The sequence below is a fragment of the Pezoporus flaviventris genome, unplaced genomic scaffold, assembly GCF_033815535.1.
Source record: "Pezoporus flaviventris isolate CSIRO_AGI_PZ_B2104156 unplaced genomic scaffold, CSIRO_AGI_Pfla_v1 ptg000035l, whole genome shotgun sequence".
Classification (NCBI taxonomy): Eukaryota; Metazoa; Chordata; class Aves; order Psittaciformes; family Psittacidae; genus Pezoporus; species Pezoporus flaviventris.
In genome coordinates this window covers 11,066,324-11,083,649 of record NW_026892583.1, presented here as the reverse complement: position 1 = coordinate 11,083,649, position 17,326 = coordinate 11,066,324, and the positions used below count along the sequence as shown (strand labels likewise).

The 17,326-nt window shown below is 40.0% G+C and overlaps 1 protein-coding gene across 3 annotated transcripts in view; it reads left to right on the top strand.

Annotated features, from left to right (window-relative positions):
* Window positions 1–17,326, top strand: part of DDHD1 (DDHD domain containing 1) — a 70,867-nt gene that overhangs the window by 21,734 nt on the left and 31,807 nt on the right. For all 3 annotated transcript variants that reach the window (XM_061462559.1, XM_061462558.1, XM_061462557.1), the window contains 2 exons: window positions 6,676–6,804; window positions 8,533–8,680. In XM_061462559.1, the coding sequence (XP_061318543.1) occupies window positions 6,676–6,804; window positions 8,533–8,680 (277 nt within the window). The remainder of the gene's footprint in view (window positions 1–6,675; window positions 6,805–8,532; window positions 8,681–17,326) is intronic.

Genomic DNA, 17,326 nt, shown 5'->3' with positions numbered 1-17,326 from the left:
GTAATGTTTTATTTGCCACTTTTTTTTAATAATGCATGCATCTTTAATTATATGTTGTAAATTGTATTTTACTGCAGCTTTTGTGTGAGTACTGGGATGAAATGAGACTTTGGACATAAGATATAAACAGGAGAAGCTGTGCAGAATGCGTGATAAGGCTGCTGTGTTGCAAAAAACAATTTTGAACTTTGCAGCAGCTGATGTTGTATAAATTTGTTCCAGAAAGTGGGAGTAGATCTTACAGGAGCCATTAATGGTTGCAGAAGGCTCAGAAGTACTTGTCACTGGTCTTTCTCTGCCACCATTAAAGCCAGTAGAGATTAAGTTTTAACTGACTTTGTGGAACTAAACTGCTGAAAACTGCACCCTTGATTAAAAATGTAAATGCGCATGGTAGGTTTAGAGTTATTGTTGTCATACCATACATTCTTTTAGCTCCTAGGTATATTGTAAAGTATGAGAATTTATTTTGACATGCATATATGTTTGCCTTTTGACTTCTTTTAACTACATTTTTCTATAATTGGCTCCAAATGAAAATGCCTAAAATCAAGATCTTGTAATAGTAAATAGTAAAGTTCTTCCTGCCTCTTCTCAGACACTGAACTCAAATCTGTTAAAGGTGAATAAGTGTCACTACTCTTTTGATCAGTAAGAAAAGACTTCTGCCTTTTATTTTGTGATGGTAATTTTGAATTTATTTTGCATAGTTTTGGGGTTCTTTTTTTCTCCAACTCTTGTTCAGTTGTGATAATGAATATGATTGAATTAAAAGTAGATGCTTATGTAACAAATAGTGACATTGATGAATTGAGAGCTAGTGAAGTGCAATACAAAATGACAGCAATGTTAAACAGCCCTTTTTAATTAAGAGCAATAGCCTTTTTAGTGGCTTTGCATTTGTTTTTTAAATAAATTAGAAAAGGTTTTCAAATCCACAGCTGTACATACCAGCTGTAGATTTATGTACCAGGTTTACACACCAGAACTTCAGAGTTAAGAAAGAACAGTAGCAGCCAAATTATGCTCTCAGCTACCTGCATGATATGGCAGGCTTTAGTGCAGAAGCTACTGCTTACTGATTGCAGAGAAGATTAATTTAAAAACACCTGAAAAAAAGAAGGCAGAAAAGGTTTTTGTATGGTACATATCCCTTCTCTGGTCTTTAGTCTGACTGGAATGACAGAGATGGAGGTAATATCAGCAATTAGCAGTTCAAAGATGCTTTCCTCTAAATTTATTTTAACCTGAGCATAGTCAAACTCAGGTAGAAAAGAATCACCCCATGCTTTGGTCTAGGCAGGTAGATGAAAGAATGACTTGCTGGGATAGTTACTTTTCTTCCTAGTAGCTGGTACAATGCTGTGTTTTGGCTTTAGTCTGAGAACAATGCTGGTAACCCACTGATGTGTTGTTAGGCTGACAACAATCAAAGTTGTTGCTCTGTAGCTCTTACCGGATCAAGGACTTTTCAGTCTCATGCTCTGACAATCAGAAGGGTCACAAGAATCCAGGAGGGAGCAGAGACAGGACACCTGACCCAAACTAGCCGAAGGGGTGTTCCATACCACTGCCCATCATGCCCAGTATATAAACAGGGGGGAGTTACCCAGAAGGCCCAGGTTGCTGCTCAGGTCAGGCTGGATATCGGTCAGCTGGTGGTGAGCAGTTTTATTGTGCCTCACTTGTATTTATTGGGGGGGGGGAGGGGGGAGGGGGTAGTTTGGTTGTTTTTTTTTTGCCTTTTAGTCTTATATTCTCTCCCCTTGATATTTCCCTTATTATTACTATTATTACTAGTAGTATTATACTCTACTTTAGTTATTAAACTGTTCTTATCACAATCCCTGATGGGGTTTACACTCTTTCAGTTCTCCCTGTCCTGCCCAGGGAGGGGAAAAGGAGGTGTGAGGGAGCAGCTGCCTGGTGCTGAGTCACAGGCTAGGTTTAAACCATGAGAAAGTATCAGGTAAAAACCCAGGTGCTTACCTTAAAAGGTATTTAATTTTAAATTACTGGCCCCATGAAATCAGTGTTCAGGTGTCTGTCTGTCTGCACTTGGTGCTGGCGGCGTTCGGCTCCTCAAGCACTTCAGCTGGGAGGATGTTTGCACCAGCGGTGCACATGCAATGTGCACATCCCGGCTTCTCTATGGATTTTGTGCTATAAATATAAAAAATAGAGCAGGTTTTCTACTCCTTGGTTATTCTCCAGTTATTTTGTCTTCAGATGAATTTCTACAGTCTAACTGAGATCAGGTTCTTCAAGGCTGTAGGAATATGTATTCTATATTTTACGTTTACCTTTCCAGTTTTCATATTTAAACTTTTTAGATGGCTTTTTCCCCTGTGTTCATCTCCCTTGGTGGAACTGGAGGTTTATGTGATGGTAACCATTAATTTCTTCAGCTGAAAGAAGTTATTTCTTGATCCCTCTCACTTCCCCTATGCTTCTCTCCTTGGTTTTGCATGGCTTGCTTGCTACTGTCTAATGTCAGGCTGTTTTCCATCTACAGTGGGGTTATGTCTTCCACATACTCATACTGTAGTTGTCTTTGTTGGTATTCCTGAAAAACATTTAATTTCTAGTTTCTGGATCAAAAGGAAAACAAAACTTGATTTTGTTTGCATGGGCTTGGCCTTCAATCCCAAACTAGAAAACTAAGCAGGTTACAAAATACCTATGGTTTTCTGCAGGTAGGGAAGATGCACTTACAAAGATGCCTTCTAAGAAAGCTGTGCATGGTGTCAGAGAAGTAGTTCATGTGAAAACAAAGCTGTAGGAAGTTGAGTCCAGAGGGAGATTCTTTTTCAGTGGTTTCATGGGAGACCCTTTGTCTTCTATGCCTGATGTTCAGAGATGCCATAGGCATAGTCAGATCTCAGTGAAGCTCAGCAACGTCCTAGCCTGGTGCCCTGAAGAGAATCCACAAACAGAGAAAGAGTGCTTCTGAAGGACCCAAAAGGCAGAGGAATGAACACGAGTATTCCCCTGTGGCATATCTACTGCCTAATCTGTATTCTACAACTTGGCTTCTTCAGCTGTTTTACAACATTACTTGGTGACTTCCTGACAAACTGTGACATCTCTTTGTATGAAAAGCTCCTGTGTTGTCATTTTTACCATGTCTGCAGCATGAATGGATTTTGTAGGACAGTCACCATTTGTTCTGCAAAGAGAATGTAAATCACATTATGTTATAATTTCTAGGAAAACATATCTTTGTTTCCTGTGTTCAGTTTCAAAACAGCAGTGGCAGCCCTTGTTATCCCATACCTGGAAAGCACAGTTTGCATATATCGAATTTTTTAATTATTTTTTTTTTTTTAGGATGCTTATTTTCAGATTGCTGTCAAGTCCTCTCCAAAGACATTTCTTCCCACTCTGGGACTGTCAGCAGCAGAAGCTCCTTTTGGTTGGGCTCTTGAGAGTCTTGAGAATCTCTTTACAGTCCTTGATGCAGTGTTGGCCCTCATGAAGGGGTGCCTTATTGCAGGGTTGTTTTGTTTTTACCAAAAGAGTATCTCCGGTGCGTAGTGACAGGGTACCACTGTTCGTGCACACATGGCTTGTGCATCATTTATCCTTGTGGCTGATACCAGCTATGCAGTTCTTCTCTCCGCTGGGTTTCTGCCATGCAAATCTGCAAGAGCATACCATTTTTCTCTCCCCAGACAGATCTTATGTAAGGATGGAGAAAGCACAACAATATTCATCAAGTGGGATGTCATTCATATTTTGAAGGGATAATTTGCTCACCAAGAAGGCCTGAAGCTTAGGGTGATAGCTTTTTCTTTATTAGGGGGTTTCTGTTCCACTGGTGGACATTACAGCCAGGGGTCTGAGGATGAACAGACATCTCGGATATACTTTATTTACATATATATAAGAGGGAGACAAAATCTCACCCCGCTTCAGTAAGAGGGTGGCCAGCTTGTGGAATGGATGCATTGATCCCCAGGCAGACTTTTTAAAACATTCATCCCCATGAATTTCAAAGCAGAATGCCAAGATGGAGCAGCCAGCTTTGTTTTGACCCAGGTAACTCTTGTTAACTTTTAAAGGAATATGTCTCCTCCTGGTTGGTGAGATGGACATCCTGGAAGCATTATCCAGACTTCTGCAAAGTACTGCACTGGAGTGCATGGTGCCTTTGCAGGCACTGTTTTCAGTGCTTAAGTGTTTCTACTGCTGGTTTGGACTTTGCTCTGGGGTGTACACATGGATAGGGACTCAAAAGCAAAGCAGCGTGTTGGTAAACAAAATTTACTAAGAGTTGCAAAATAAAAACTATGTCAAAATTGCCAAGTTTATAATCTTACTGGCAAATCGGTAGGTTGAAAAGCTAGAACACGTTTTTAATTCTGAGTGCTGAGTAGAAAGGAAGTGTGTATAGTCCAAAGTGCTGTAAAAGTACATATCGGAGCTTGACTGCAACATGTTTGTCAACAACACATCTCAGGTAAGTTTCAAGAGACAGGATTCTACTGAAGATTACTGGCCATATCATGTGGTGCTTGTGTTAACAGTAAACCAAATTTTTCAAGTTCCCTTTTGATGGCATTACTAAATATGTGGAGAAGTAGTGTTGGATATTTCTTTTGCGGTTCCTTAGTGCTTGCATGTCTTGTAGTTGATTTTGATGTGCCCTTCAACATACATGTTTTTGATGAACACCGTAAAAGTTAGAAATTTGTTCTCCCCAAGTGAGAATAACTCATGCAGGGTAGGGAAAACCTACTTCTTTCTGTATATTCTTTCCAGTAGAGAAGCTAGACTTGATTCCAGAAGATTTTGAGGATCACTTCTCCCCAAACTGCTATTCTTCCAGTGGTAATAAGCGACTCAGCCACAGGCCTCTCCATCTCTTCCTCTGCATGCTTTGGACATTGAGCACAACACTTTCCAACCTTCCAGCCCTCATCTGTCAGCTTCTCCAAGAACATACTGCAAGAGGGATTTTACAGAATGCAGGTGGAACAGCTCTTAAAGACCTGCCAGACAATGCATAAAAAGTCTGCATTTATCATGGAGTTGAGGATGGAGATCTCAGGTACCTGTGCAAGGAGGTCCCTTTGCCTTTGCCACTCAACTGTGTGCCTCTCTCAAGACATCACAGTCTCTGTTGCATTGTCTCCAGGTCTAAAAGAGAAAGTTTTGCTGGTAGTCTGCTTTCCTTCTCCAGTTCTGAATGGAGATTTCTGGCCATGGACTCATGTCTGCACCTGCAGGGATGTTTATGAGTTCCTAGCTTCTTACTCTAGCCTGTTGTTGCCCTAAGCTGACATGTGCTCTTCAAGGAGTGACTTACTTCCTTCTCTCTTCTTGCTCTGTCAATGTAAACCAGCAATATAGTTCTAGTTATTTTCTGTGGATCAGTTACTTACTAGAGTAGAAGAGATAATCCTTTTCTAATGCTCTGGTTTCTTACAGACTTCATTTAGTTTTTCATCAGACTATGCCAGGGCTGTTTGCCTTGCCAAAGAAACAAAAAATACAGGAGAAAGGTTACAACTTTTACCTTAATGTGTCTGGTTTGTGCTATGGCAGAGTTAAAATATGCTACAAGCATGGCTTAGGCTTTCTCAGAATATTTTCAGATGAGTATAAAATATTCATTTGAGTGGCTTCAGCTAGGGGACAGGTTGGAGCTGCTACTGGGGGTGGGGACAAACACCCGCAAAAAAAAAAATCCCCACAAACCAAAACAGCCCCTGTGGGTGTTTTCTGTGACTTTGGACTTTTAGCAAGACCAATGACAGTTAAATAACACTTTTTTTTGGTTACGGGGCTGTTGCTGCTGCCAGCTCTCCCTCTCCAAACGCGTATCCCACATTAGATGAGACCTAAGCAACAGATTTTCAAATGTAGGTGAAATCTGAATTACTTTGCTCTGCTCATTCAGGCTCCAAGCCTTAGATGAGAGATTCTGATTTGCATTTTAACATGGCCATTGTGCTTAGTTCTGACAATCGGGCAGTGTGTCATGAGGCTGGTCCCAGAGTTTAATCAGTTCCAAATCTGGAAAACACAATAACTGCACAAAAAAACAGTAGAGCTCTTAGTGCTTTTTGAAAGAGCTAGATTCTGTTCTGTGCTGGAAATTATTCATTCAGAAGCTTTCTCACTGAACCGCATTTCCAGCTTCTGGATATTCCTCAAAGGAAAGAGATGCAATGAAGCCTTCTAGTAATGGAGCCTTGAAAGCCTCTGTGTTACAGCAGAGTACATTCACAACCAGGGATCTTACTGTACAGACAGAGGAGAGACAAGATAGGAGTGAAATTGTTCTTTTTCTAGTGATGAGAGTACATGTGGCATCCACCTGGTCATCTCACCCAGCTGCAGTATTTCAGGATGTGTTGTCCTGCCCCCCTTGGTTTTTATTTTCAGCTAAGGGAGTATTTTGGAAACCTACCATCCCAAGATGAGGGTGGGAGGAGAATTGATGTGAAATGTCCTCAGAGGTGGTCTCCAAACTGCTGCTTGTCCTGGTCAGATTAATCCTAAATGTAAAAACTTTTCAAGGTAAGAAGTAGTACAGATTTAGGCATAATGGAGCGACAGATTTTAACCTGTATGTAAATTATACTGTTCTCTCTCTTTCTCTGTTTGAAGAAGAATTTTTTCCCCTCTTACCCATCTAAATTAACTGTTGTTCCTTTTTTGCTGCAGCTATTCATAGTCTGAAGTTGAGTCGCAACCATGTGGACTGGCACAGTGTGGATGAAGTGTATCTTTACAGTGATGCAACAACATCTAAAATTGCAAGAAGTGTTACACAAAAGCTGGGGATTTCCAAAGGTAATGTTTTTTCAGAGTTTGTAAAGAATACTGTAAATACCAATATTTTAAATTTGTTACTGGAACAGTAGAGGAAGATTTCAGGTTTGAAGTTTTAATATGTCACTTAGCCCACTTCGGCCATTTCATTTTTCACAGTAGAGTATATTAAGGTCCTTAGGTTGTTGTACATAATTGTAACTAGATGTGAATCGGCTATGACTTGTTTTTATTACATATTTTATTATTATTTTGGATGCAGCAGTTAGCACTACATAATAAATATATGAAAATATTACAGTGGCAGAGTCTAGCAGCTACAATGTAAGAATTACAGATTCCTTTGCAACCTTAACTTTACAGCCTGTGTATTTGTGTGACACGATGCATTCCTTAAATACATGATCATATAGTCCCCTCACCACCTCTTGCGGTTTTTTCCATTCGTTAAACAGAGGAGGGGTGAAGCATTTGGACAGAAATTGTTTCAAGTAGGGATCCAGGCTCATTTAAGGTCAAAATTCAGCAAGGCTGAAACGGTTGGAGGAGAGGATGGTCTCTCTCAAGCAAAAGTTAGATTATTGCCAACTTTGAAAATTGGAACTTGTTCTCTCAGTTATGGTGCTTCTGTGCACTGCTGGACAGCTGCAAAAACAAGAACATACACATTTGTCTTGTTCCTTAGTCTCTGAAGAACAAGATCAGGTGATAGGTTTGCCTTTAATCTCCATGTCTCTGTCCTGTAATTAATGCCCTCTTGCCCCACAGGGCTCTTGGGTGGATAATTAATTAAATGTTTGCCAAAGCTTAATATAATTCAATGCTTCAGTTCCAAAAGCAGTCTGTGTCCAAAACACAATTTAGATATTGTGTAATAAATAATAAGTAAGATCTGACCTGAATGATTTGAAGGGGAAAATATCAAATGAAAGCCCACTGTGTGAACAAAACCTGTCCTGTGTAAAAACTGTCCTTAGCATTTCTGTAGTGTTTTCTTCCTTTTTAAAACCAAAAGAAGTTGGTTTAAATTTTTGTGGAGGGGAATGATGCTGCCTTCTTCTCTGTGACTATCTGAAGGGGTTGCTGGCTTCTTGCGCAGGTTATGCAAGGCTGTGATCCTTTATATGGGTCTGTCACTAGAGGGGAGTGAAGACACACTGTGCCAGTGGGTTTCTCAAGCCATTGGTGTAATAGTGAGAGAAAACCCATGTTTGCCCTGGGTAATTGATTTTTGGTTTGGCCACTGGACTGGAGAATGAGTGGGGAAATTTGAGGTTGGATCAGCTTGAAATAAAACACAGGTTTTCCCCATAAAAATGAAAAATTATAAAGCTTTTCAACCAGCTTTCTTAAGTGGGTCAGAGAGAATGACAGTGTTTACCAGGTTTTTGGGCAGCTCATTTCCATGATTCCTTCCATGCTGTGGGAGTAAGGTAGAGATACAAGGAAGTTTAATGACTGAGACACAAAGAAGAAGGGTATGGTGGTGTAAAAGTGGGTGGGCAGCTATTTTCTAAAAAGTGGTTTTTGAGAATACTTCTAGAATTAGTTATCTTTACAGCAGAAATGTCCTAGTAATACACTGACTGATACAATTAATATCATCTAGTTGCAGATATTTATAAATACATGCTATTCCTTTATGTATAAACTTGTTTTCAAAATACTTTAATGTGTTGGTCTGAGAAAAGTCAAGCTTTTGTCAACTTCATAGAATGTAACTGATCTAGGATAATGTTTTTTCTACAGCTTTAAGTAGTGGGACAAGGCTACATAGAGGCTATGTAGAAGAAGCTACATTAGAAGACAAGCCACCACAAATTAGTCACATTGTGTTTGTTGTGCATGGTATTGGGCAGAAAATGGACCAAGGAAGGATCATCAAAAATACAGCTATGTGAGTGCTTTGTAGTATTTGCAATACCCATCTAGCCTGGTTATAAGGCTGACATTAACAAATGACAGCAGACCCTTTGGTTTAAGCTGTATCTTTTCCTGTTTCCTTCTGCTCCTCTTCCCCTGAGCCTTTATATTGTGGGTACACTATTTTCTGTGTGAATTTGGATGAATGGACTTAGTGAGAGTAGCTGCAAGCAAGAAGACCAAAGATATATTCTGTTTTTATGACCAACGCTTGCAACTTTACAAGGGCATGTAATGACAGGGCAAGGGGGAATGTCTTTAAAGTGACAGAGGGAAGATTTACATTAGGTATTAGGAAGAAGCTCTTCCCTGTGAGGGTGGTGAGGCACTGGCGCAGGTTGCCCAGAAAAGCTGTGGTTGCCCCATCCCTGGCAGTGTTCAAGGCCAGGTTGGACGGGGCTTGGAGCAACCTGGTCTAGTGGAAGGTGTCCCTGGTCATGGCATGGGGTTGGAACTGGATGATCTTGAGGGTCCCTTCCAACCCTCAATTCTGTATTTCAAGATATTCACTGGATTTCTAACACCATTGTCTTTGCAGACAGAGCAGGGAGCAATTTTTAATTTGATCAAAATCAAGGGTAATCTCTGTTGTTCTGGCTAGTTGTCAGAATAGTGGGCAAGAGAAGGGAAACAGGGAGCTAGCGGGAATGTTGGCTGTCAACTGGACAGTTCCTTCATGCAGTTGGAAGCTGTTGCTGAGACTGCTCATGGCGTTCTGTGCATAGATACCAGTTGAAAACTAAAGTGTGATTGAAAGCTTACTAGATCTTCTTACTGAATGTGTATTTTGAAGACTAGTTTGCAAATGGCTTGTGATTTGACATCTGAGGTAATTCCAAAGGCCAGTTACGAACTAGATGATATTAAGGTCCTTTCCAACCCTAACTATTCTACGAACAGGGAGAGAAGCTCCTGAGCTACTGAGACTGCTGTACCTGAAAAGATTTTTGAATATTAGACGAAGTTGTAAAGTCATGATGACAGCATTAATTACAGATCTGTATTGTGCAGATGTTTTAGTATGCGTTTCCCAAATAGTTCTATGTTCCATGAAAATTGACAGGAATAGTGACATACCAGTGACTCCTGTGAACATGCATGTAGAACTGGGATTGCTGATTTCGTGGTAAGAGCTTTGTGAACCTCCCTTTAAATCCAGAATGGCAATGTATGTCAGTGCTAATGTGTCATTGCTCTTGTGTGTACCATCGTGTCAGCAGGCTCTTGTGTTCTTTCAGCTCAGTCTTCTGCTCTAGTGTCCTCTGTTGTGGTAGAGCATAACTTGATTTCACTGCTGTGTCATTTGTCATCTCAAAGCAATGACCTGCTACTCCTCATTCCCCTTTTTCTGGCACTTATCTGCTTTTTTATTTGTGTTGTTTAAGAGCAAGCAGTCAAACCAAAGAGAAGAGGATCCACAGCCCTTGATAAAAAGCTGGTTAGTCACCAAAATAAATGTAAAAATTTATTTTTTTTAGGATGCAATTACTTTGGAAAGGCAGAGACCCTAAGTATAAGTTGCTGGTTTAACAGCAAAAACAAATAAACTTCCCATCTTGGAACTGTTAAGGTTTTCTATTTTTTCTTTTTCCCTGCCTCATTTTCTGTTGAACATACATACAGGGGTTGTACGGGTGGTCTAACTTTAGCTCAGGACACAGTGCATAGGTGTTCATGCCATAAGAAGTCCTGCTTTAACTGGCAGCCCATTATGTGAAATCTTTTATCTACAAAGGAGGCAAGACTTTCTGTGCTTCAGTAGATCTTGCTCATATTCTCAGTAAGTATCAGGCAGTATTGCATAGCCTTTTTAAATGCTAATTGTTGGTATAAATTGTGTATCCTTGTACAAAATCTGCAAATTAAAAAATGTTGGGTTTTGTGTTTGGGTTTGGTTTTTGTTTCCTTTTTATAGCTTTAAACTTACCAGTAAGGAACATCCCATATGTTGTAGGAAGAGAATTTAGAAGAAATGGCTGCCAAGCCAGCACAATGGCAGCTCTCACAAGCTGTACTAGAACTTTTTCTTAGTACCTTCATCTGTGATATATGTGTGTATTTTTTTTTTTCCTCTTTTTTCTCTTTTTTTTTTCTTTTGCATTAGGGAGACAGGAAGTCAGATGTTGCTTTTTGAAAAATTGTAAGATTGATAAGGACAAATATTTTTTGACTGCTCAAGTTAAAGCAGCAACTAAAGATTTCAGTGTTTTTTTCCTTTTAAATGCACATTCTTTAATTTGAAACATGTAGTTGCAACCATGCTAAATCTGTTAACTTAAGCCATACGTCTGCCCATCAGTGTCACCATTCCTTTCCTCATCAATATACGGGTACCACCGGGCGGCAGATATAGCAGGCATTATCATCCCTCAGAGCTCATCCTTGCCTTGGGTTGCATGCAGCTGTGAAGGACGTGGCTGTCACTTGTGATGTACAGTTATAATGTGTCCTGGTGTAGGAATCTTGTGGTAGGTGTGTTCCTTAGAAATTGCTTTTGGTTTAGGCCCCATGACATCTGGCAGGAGACATTCCTTGCAGAGAGCCACCAGTCCTCTCAGTGGGTGCTGAGACATGGATTTATATGACACTTTTCATCCAAGGCTTTTAAACTGCAGTGTGTTATCATTTGGTTGAAAGCAAGCAAACTTTTACCTAAGAAACATGTCCTGAAAGCAGGTAGTAGTGAGGTGGGGATCAGTCTCTTCACTTAAGTAATAAGCAACCGGACAAGAGGATATGGCCTTAAGTTGTGCCAGGAATGGTTTAGGCTAGATATTAGCAAAAATGTCTTCACCAAGAGTTGCCAAGCATTGGAACAGGCTGCCATGGGAAGTGGTGGAATCACCGTCCCTGGAGGTATTCAAAAGACCTATAGACATGGTGCTTAGGGACATGGGGTGGGCTTGGCAGTGCTAAGTTAATGGTTGGACTCTATCTTAAAGTTCTTTTCCAACCTAAATGATTCTATGATCATGTTTTGAGTACAATTTGCTTGAGTTTTATATGGTTGAGAGAGACTCACCCAGATGCCTGAGTGAAATGCAAGACCTGATAGAGAATGGTGGAGAAAAAGAAAGGATGGTCACAAAGAAAAAAGGAAAAAGAAAAAAAAAGAGTGTGATTCTCTGGGGAGAGAACAGAGATGGGGTGGGTTGGGCAAGGCAAACTCCGTGACACGTTGGATTTTTTGGTATGGTGCTTGGAAGGGCTCTGGGGTCTGCAGAAGAGAATGGTTCAGGTGCCTTCCCCTTCTACCATCCACAAAAAAAAAATAAAATCCCTTGTGCATTTTGTCTTTGTCACACATATTTATTGATGATTCTTTATGGGTTCATCCTACCCTGAAATAAAACTTTTGTATTTAGCTCAACCTGTGTGAGTGCAACACTTCAGTTCATAGAACAAAAACGTAGCCTCACTTGAACAAGTGCTCCCAAAAGAAATAAAAGGAAAAAAAGTGCAAAAATACAGTTTATGCCCCAGATGTGGAATACTCTGCCTGTTACCCAGGCCAGTTAGAGACCCTCCCAGAGCTCATTTGATATGCTCTGTCCTCATGTTACCAGCTGGAGAAGAAATTGGTGCAGCTCATGTGATGCATCTGTATCATTAGGCAGATCCTGGTGGTTATAGAGGTGAAAACAGAACTCTCGTTCTAGGGTGATTTAAAATTATATGTGCTAATTCAATTAAGTAATGGAGTTCAGTCTAATCGTTATGTGGCTAGATGCTATGGTTGCAGGGTGTCCTGTAAGTAAATAAATGGAAAAGCAGCATTTTATCAATGCTTGAATGAACAGGTCTTTGGTAGATGTGACATAATTTTGTTTTTCCACAGTGTAGTTAAACACATTTATTATCTAAATGTAGACCAGCAGCTGGTACAGCAAGCTGCTCCTGTCAGTGCTGATACTAACTGCAGAACTTGTCTGGGAAGAGACAGTACCTCCTCCAGGCTGGAACAGTGATTCAGCCAACCTAACGTGAACAGAATAATGCGCTGTGAGCTGCTTTGGTAGCATAGGGGTGATTATTTAAGGATGAAAATAGCATATTCTGTATTCCTGTTAATGTAAATTAAGATATTATGGCATAATATGCTTCATTGGAGAGGGGGGTTGTTTGCCGTCACGTGCAATATTCTAGCGATAGTAGGTTTCAGATAATGTTAACTTTAAAAAGAAGTAATTTTGCAATATCCTTTTACTGTACACACTTTAATATTGTTATTTGGAATATTTTTTTCACTGAAACACAATGTCTGATTTTGTTGAACTTGTGCTTCTGGATTGGAAGGGTAGGGATTGTCCTTATACATTTAAAATAGAATTTGGGAATGTTACTATCCATGTCTTAAATCTCCTTTAAAAAATCCTGTTGTTTTACCTGGCTTATGTAAAGATCAGACCCTCTAAATTTCATCAGCTCCTATGCTTGGAAAATTGAATGGAGTAGCTGCTCTGTGTATTTCTGTAGAAGCTGTAATGTTGTCACACTTCTTGGCTGCTCTTACCCTAAAATTGGCATATGTCTGCCTCTGTCCAAATTTTCTGGTTTGATTCAAAAATTGTATTTGCCTGTGCTGCTGCTCGTAGCACAGAACTTGCTGTGTGCAAAAGCAATGTCATTTTGGCATTCCATAATCACCAGTTACATTGTTATTGCAAGTCCCATTAGAAAACATTTTAATTATGGCTTATCATTATAATAATTACCTCAGAATAGCTATTTTGGTAAATTTCCAGCAGTGTACAAGCCCTTACAGAGTGCAGAGCCTCTCAGAGGCCTTTCAGTGCATTAAATATGCGCTGCTGAAATCAAGATTCTCTGTAAAATTTTTCCTATAATTTTTAGCTTTTCAGATGCTTTGTAGCATTGCCTATTTTCCATTTAAATGCTTGCATTGCATTAAATACATATTACATGTTTGCTTTCCAGCCTTAAGTGCTAGTAATATTTCTGAAATTAAGTATGCAAAAAATGTAAAAATTGTCTTACAGGTTTCAACTTGAGCTTGCTGTGCAAGCTAAATGAAAAGTTCAGCCCTAGAGGTAAAAGGTGATAGACAGGTCATTAAATGCTTTCATAAGAGCTTGTTTTGTGTAGATTTATTAATTATCTAACACATGACCGCACATTGGAGGGAAGCTGTAACAGCCTGTTTAGAACTTAGATGTATCTATAGATCTCTTCTTGTTCCCATCCTTCCCCCAGCCCTCATTTCTGCCCAGTGCTGCCCTTTTACTGCCCACACCAGCACAATTGTCTGTATGGTCCCATTGTAAACGGAATCACTGCAGTTTGTCTGAAAAACTGGAACCCCATCTGGAAGATGCAAGTGAGTGGTGAGGAGGCAGGGGATGGCAGTAGTGACAGGGAATGCCTGATCTGCTTTATGGCAAAGCCAGCATCTCCGTGAAGGGCAAGCTTGCCTGCTGTTTGGAAAGCAGTGCTGAGGAGGGAGGCACTCACACTTGGAGCACCTGGATTTCCACAGGGATCTTGTAATCAGCTAGCCAAGCAGCTTGAGTTCTTTTGATCCTGCTGAGTCTGATTATTCTTGAAAACAAAGTGCGAATCACCATCATGCTTACTTTGTTTGCATCCTAGAATTTCCATCTTTCTTTCAAAATAAAATGAGTCTGCATATATGATAGAGCAGCAATCTTAATGTGTCTGGTCTGAGAGCAGATGAATCCTTGAACAACAGTGGCAGAAGATGACTTGTGTCTTGCAGTTGCTCTTTGTAATCCACCTTGAATAAGACTTGAGTTGGCATTTCTTCAATGCAGCTAAGCTTTTGGAAACAGCCCCCTTCCATTTCCTCTGGCTTGAGCAGATCTCAATTTTTATTACTCATGTCTGCTACTCTCACTTTGACTTACTAAATTTAGCTCAAGTCAGCCCTGAGTTTCCTCAATAACTCCTGGTATTATTTCCTCAAAGAGACAGTGAGTGCTGCCCTCCATATGAGGGAACCCCAGTGTAGTGAAAGCAGTTGAGGAATGCTTTAGTGCGTAATTTACCGGTTTTGTGAGCAAATCCAGGAATGGGTCTACACAGTTTTGCAGGCAGTAGTGAGAGCTTAGGGTTGTTTTTCCTGGGGGGACATCCCATTGCCCTATCTCTTAACTTGAGAGTTCAGAGTAAGAAGTTGGCTGGTTTAACGCTTTTAAAATTAAAGACCATTCCCTTTTGTTTAGCTATGGATCGTCTGACTGAAAAGGGTCTGTAAAGGTAACTTGGAAATAAAATGAGTGACTTTTTGAGCCTTCAGGTATTTTGCTTTGTTACCAGCTATCAAGGTCATTTTATAACGTTTGTGAACTAGCTGAAGCTAGGTTGGTTTGTAGCTCCCCAGTTTTTAATGTAATAATTGTGAATGCTACACAAGAGTAAAATTAGTAGCATAAGATTAAAAAACTCCAAAGCAATAATCCTAAATACGTTAACTTATCTCCAGAATATATTTCCTTAAGCAAGGATGTATACCTGTGAATATAGGGTTTATTATTTATTATTTTAATCAGAGAAAGACAAGCACATTTTATTTATGGTGAGTCTCAAAGCATCTATTTTCAGGCCATTGCTTCTTTCATGGAAAATAGCAATATGTCAAAATGCTTTCTAAGGTATGTCGCATCTGTGCCTCAGTGGTGGTTTTTTTTCCTTAGAAAAATCATAAATTGTAGTTGTTGCCATGTGTATAGATTTAAGTAATTGTTGCTTTGGGGTCGGTATTTCAACGTCCGTTTGTACTGGAAAGGAGAAAAATCCTCTGCCTGTTCAGATGAGGATTTATTACTTCAGTTGGTAGTAAGTAGAGGAACTTGCCATCTGATAAAATAACCCAAAATATTTAAAAGCCAGAAGAAGGAAAACAAAAAACAAACAACCCAACCCCTGGCAAAAAAAAAAACAAAACCAACCAAACAAAACCCCACAAAAACCACAACTGCAACACCTTTATAGCAGAACAGATAAGCAAGCATATATATAGCATATATGTATATGTATGTATGCTGGGGTTTTGATGTTAGCATAGCCACATTGCTTGGCAATTACACTAGGTTTCATTAGAATTTATAATATCAAACTGTTGATCAGAATCAGCGGGAGCTGTTGTATAGTGCCATTCACTGTAAATGAGATGTTTTGCACTGGGAATTGTTCTGGTGTCTTTCAGTGCCTTCACGATTCTTGTGATCAGGACATTGCTGCTGTGAAATACCAAAAGAGGATAATTGTACCTCTGACAGTATTTGGCTAGTAGCACTGAACTGTATTGCCTCAGGAAGTTTAATGAAAAGCGTTAACAGTTAAATGTTTTAGTAACTATATAGTTCATAATTAGCAAAACATTCAGTCAGTAATTTGTCTTCTTAAGGTCAGCATGAAATGCAGTGTATCATAGGGGAGGAGCATGCTCAAAACAGTGAGAAATACAGTTGTTGCATATTTGATTTCACATCAGTGAGGTGGCAGTTAATAAAAATCTGACAAAATGGAGCTTTTGTGCGCTTCTAACAGAATGTATTTTGCAAGGCATAAATGAACATGCAGAGTTGGGTTTTGTTTTTGTGTGCTTTTGAATGTTTGTCCATAATCGTTCATAGAATCATAGAATAGTAAGGGTTGGAAAGGACCTTAAGATCATCAAGTTCCAACCCCCATGCCATGGAGGGACACGTTCCACTAAAACATGTCACCCAAGGCTCTGTCCAACCTGGCCTTGAACACTGCCATGGATGGAGCATTCACAACCTCCCTGGGAAACCCATTCCAGTGCCTCATCATGTCCAGTCTTTACTCCAGGACAGCCAAGTCCACCACTAAACCATGTCACAAAGAGCCTTGCCTACGTATTTTTGGAACACATCCAGGGCTGGTGATTCCACCACTTTCTTGGGCAGCCTGTTCCAATACCTGATCACCCTTTTGATGAAGAAATTTCTCATAATATCCAATATAAACATCCACAGGCACAGCATGAGGCTGTTTCCTCTTATCCTGTCACTTGTTACTTGGGAAAACAGACCAGAAATTTTTCCTGCAGAAGTTCATGGCAGTGTTCAAGGCCAGGTCAGACGGGGTTTTAAGCAACCTGGTCTAGTGGAAGGTGTCCCTGCCAATGGCAGAAGGGTTGGAACTTGGATGATCTTGAAGGTCCCTTCCAACCCAAACTGTTCTGTGATTCTAAGTTTGGGACCTGCTGGAGGCTGGACCATGTCTGAATAATCTCAGCTGACGTGAATTGGAACCTTCCAGATCCAAGTGCGTTTCACAAAATTTTGGATAAGGAAAGAGAACTTGGCACTGCTTTTAGGAGGGGAGACTTGAAGCTTTTTCCGAAAGCTCTGGCAAAATTGCTAGGCTGCACTTTTTTCCAAACTCTTATATCTCGCATTAGAAAGGAAATTTTTACTTAAAAAAATCCTGTGTCAGATTGCCTGTTAGTAGGTTTGGTAATACCTGGATCCTTTAGAACAGGAAGAAAACCTGTAGCCATTTGAAGATGGGGATGTCAGTAGCTCCAGCGTAGATATTTGTAAAGTTTACAGCTGCTAATGATCATAGAATCGTAGAATCGTTAGGGTTGGAAAGGACCTTAAGATCATCT